At 39.6% G+C, this 3,043-nt stretch overlaps 1 protein-coding gene across 1 annotated transcript; it reads right to left on the bottom strand.

The window, feature by feature from the left end:
* Positions 1-75: 75 nt before the first annotated feature.
* Positions 76-2,945, bottom strand: LOC121965816 (suppressor of tumorigenicity 14 protein-like; the record flags this gene model as incomplete). The annotated part of the gene is made up of 5 exons (XM_042515936.1): positions 76-410; positions 1,190-1,306; positions 1,429-1,536; positions 2,584-2,688; positions 2,812-2,945. Coding segments are annotated over 5 exons (670 nt in total), but the record flags the coding sequence as incomplete, so codon positions are not given.
* Positions 2,946-3,043: the final 98 nt, after the last annotated feature.

The raw sequence follows: 3,043 nt of genomic DNA, 5'->3' as shown, positions 1-3,043 counted from the left end.
TGTGTGTGTGTGTGTGTGTGTCAGTAGTAGTAGTAATAGTAGTAGTAGCAGTAGTAGTAGTAGTAGTAGTATCAGTAGTAGTATTTTTGTGTACTGATGTGTGTGTGTGTGTCAGTTGTATTAGTAGTAGTAGTAGTAGTAGTACTGTGGTAGTATTTTGTGTTCTGACGGTGTGTGTCAGTAATAGCAACAGTTGTAGTAGTATCAGTAGTAGTTCTTCTGTGTACTGACGTGTGTGTGTGTGTGTGTGTGCGTGTTTGTGTGTGTGTGTGTGTTGGCCGTACTGCAGTTGTCCTCGTCAGAGCCGTCCTCACAGTCCTCCTGTCCGTCACACTCGGGGTTGAGTTTACTGATGCAGCGATTGTTCCTGCAGCGGAACGTGAACTCTGAGCACTGCTGCAGCACGAGAGCTGGACCACACACACACACACACACACACACACACACCACACACACACACACACACACACACACACACACACGCACGCATGCACGCACACATGCACGCACACATGCACGCACGCACATTAATTCACACATTAATACCACTACAGCTATAACAGCTACTATTGACACACACATGATCAGCACACAAAAATACTACTACTACACACATCCCCAGTACACAAATACTACTACTGATAGTACTGACACACACACACACACACTGCCGCAGACACTTACACTATTAAACTCCAATTTTCATAAACATAAACAGTCAATATTTGGATTTTTTAAAAATTAGGAAAAATGATAAAATTGTGTTTATTAAATATTTTTAAGTGAAAAATATACATTTTCTACACTGCATATATGTGCATATCCATGTAGTTTCTGAGAAACTAAAATTTTGTTACTACTTCATTTTATCTTTGGGTACATAGGACTATTGTGTTTTTTATTCTTTTAATGTAGAAAATGTCATAAAATAAGCAATAAAAATGTAGGAATTTATGTTATTGTATATACAGACGCCTGTGAGGCTTTGCTCTATATATGAAGAAAAGTATAAAGTACACAAAGACAACCTAGCATAAGTATTACTGATCATACGGCAGGTAAAAACTTTCACCTGTGGAGTCGTTCATTTTAACAGATTTCGATGCATGGGAAGATAATCCCAAATATCAGGTTTGGGCATGAATGGGTTAAAGCTTTCCTTTAAACATTAAACGTTGTTGTTTCTTACATTTCTCACACGTAGACTCATCCGATCCGTCCGAGCAGTCGTCTTTTCCGTCACACTTGAGCTCCTCTGGGACACAGCGGCCGTTTCTGCAGGAAAACTCTCCAGATTTACATTTTACTGCAAAAAAGGAGAAAAGGTGAGCGAGCGGTCTGAGGGAGCGACTGCCGTCCGTTAGTCTCGGCGGATTTCTTTATGCTGTTGTGTTTCTATCCGATGAATCAGCTCTGAGCGTAACTCACCGCAGTTCTGCTCGTCGCTGTTGTCTCCGCAGTCGTCGAAGCTGTCGCACTCCCAGAATTTGGGTTTACAGCGTCCGTTTCTGCACTTCATCTGAGACGCGTCGCACTCTGAAAGACGAGCCAGCATCGACCTGTCAGCTTTCAGGACTGAGTTCAATTTATTCTCTGAGACGACCATCGATATTCGTGATTAGTTTTTAGCTTTTTAAAACGTGTTATTTTAAAAAAAATTATACATTCAGAACAGGATCAGAAGTGGATGTTTAAAAATAACTTGGGGACTGTTAGTTATTTATGGGGGGGGGGGGGGGGTGCAAAAAAAGGGCAGCATGTCAAATCATTTTTTAAAGCAACAGGCAGGGACTTTTTTTTGTCTTTAAATGGCTTTATTTTCTATTTATTTTACTGCCCATTTTTAAAGAAAACATTTTAGTGATTTTTAAAGAAAACATTTTAGTGATTTTTAAAGAAAACATTTAGGCATTTTTTTTCTTGACAATGTTTTGGCTGTTTTGAAAGAAAACATTTTGAGGGAAAAAATGTGTTTCTTTACAGGTATGATGGTGATTTTCGTCTTTTTTATTAAAGAAAATTTATTTTCTTCAAACATTTTTGGTTTAAAAAAACCCAAACAAAAATGTTTGATTAAAACAAAAGACATGTTTTCTTTGGCAATTTTTTTGCTGATTTTGTTTTCATTAAAAATTTTGGGTGATTTTTCAAGAAAACATGTGGGAAAACCACCCAAAAATGACACAATTTATCGCAGCGAGAAATGATAAAAACAGAAATTATTGTTAAATTTTCAAATTGCTGATGGTTCTTGAAAACATCATGTGAGACTTTTCCAAAACTTTCAGGGAATATTTAATTCTCTCAAAACTCTTCCAGGCCTGGAAATTGCTATTTGCAAATTCCATGACAAACTCTGATCAGTTTTTTTTTCGAACAGCTGCTCACTGTAGTTTTTAATCAGATAAACAGGAAATAGTGAGTTTGTTAGGGACTATTTTCAGCGGCGGATTAATCCAGATTTTTTGCTCCAGTGTGAAGCAGGACGTGAGACGGGCTTTAAAGCCGAGTTCGGATTAAATTTCGGGCTGAAGCCGTAAATCTCGTTGTACGGACGGATGCTCAGACAGTGTGTGGACTCACTGCAGTTGTCCTCGTCGCTGCCGTCCCCACAGTCGTTCCAGCCGTCGCACTGCAGCGTCGTGTTGATGCACAGGTTGTTGGTGCACTGGAACCTCCCGGGACAAGCTGGTCGATGACATCACACAGTTAAAAACAACCAAAAACCCAAATTTATGTCTGAGACAGCAGTCTGAACGCGCAGCGGCCGGCTGCAAACACACCACGACAAGTTTAAAAAATCGGTCTCACGATTGTTCGGGACGAAGGCCTCGTACTCGGCGGTGAAGCCCTGGTCGACGTAAGACGAGTCCGAGTTAAATTTGATGGTCATCTTGTTGCTTCGGCTGGTGATCACCGTGCTTTTGGGTTTGTTTCCACAAAGTCTAAAACAGAGACACAAAAGAAGAGTTTGTTCAGAGAGGTTTTTTCTCTCCTTCTTTCTTTTCTAAATTTTACTATAAAATAATACAATATTACTATA

Source organism: Plectropomus leopardus, unplaced genomic scaffold, assembly GCF_008729295.1.
Source record: "Plectropomus leopardus isolate mb unplaced genomic scaffold, YSFRI_Pleo_2.0 unplaced_scaffold21733, whole genome shotgun sequence".
In the NCBI taxonomy this organism is placed as follows: domain Eukaryota; kingdom Metazoa; phylum Chordata; class Actinopteri; order Perciformes; family Serranidae; genus Plectropomus; species Plectropomus leopardus.
This window is presented reverse-complemented; position numbering and strand designations above follow the sequence as displayed.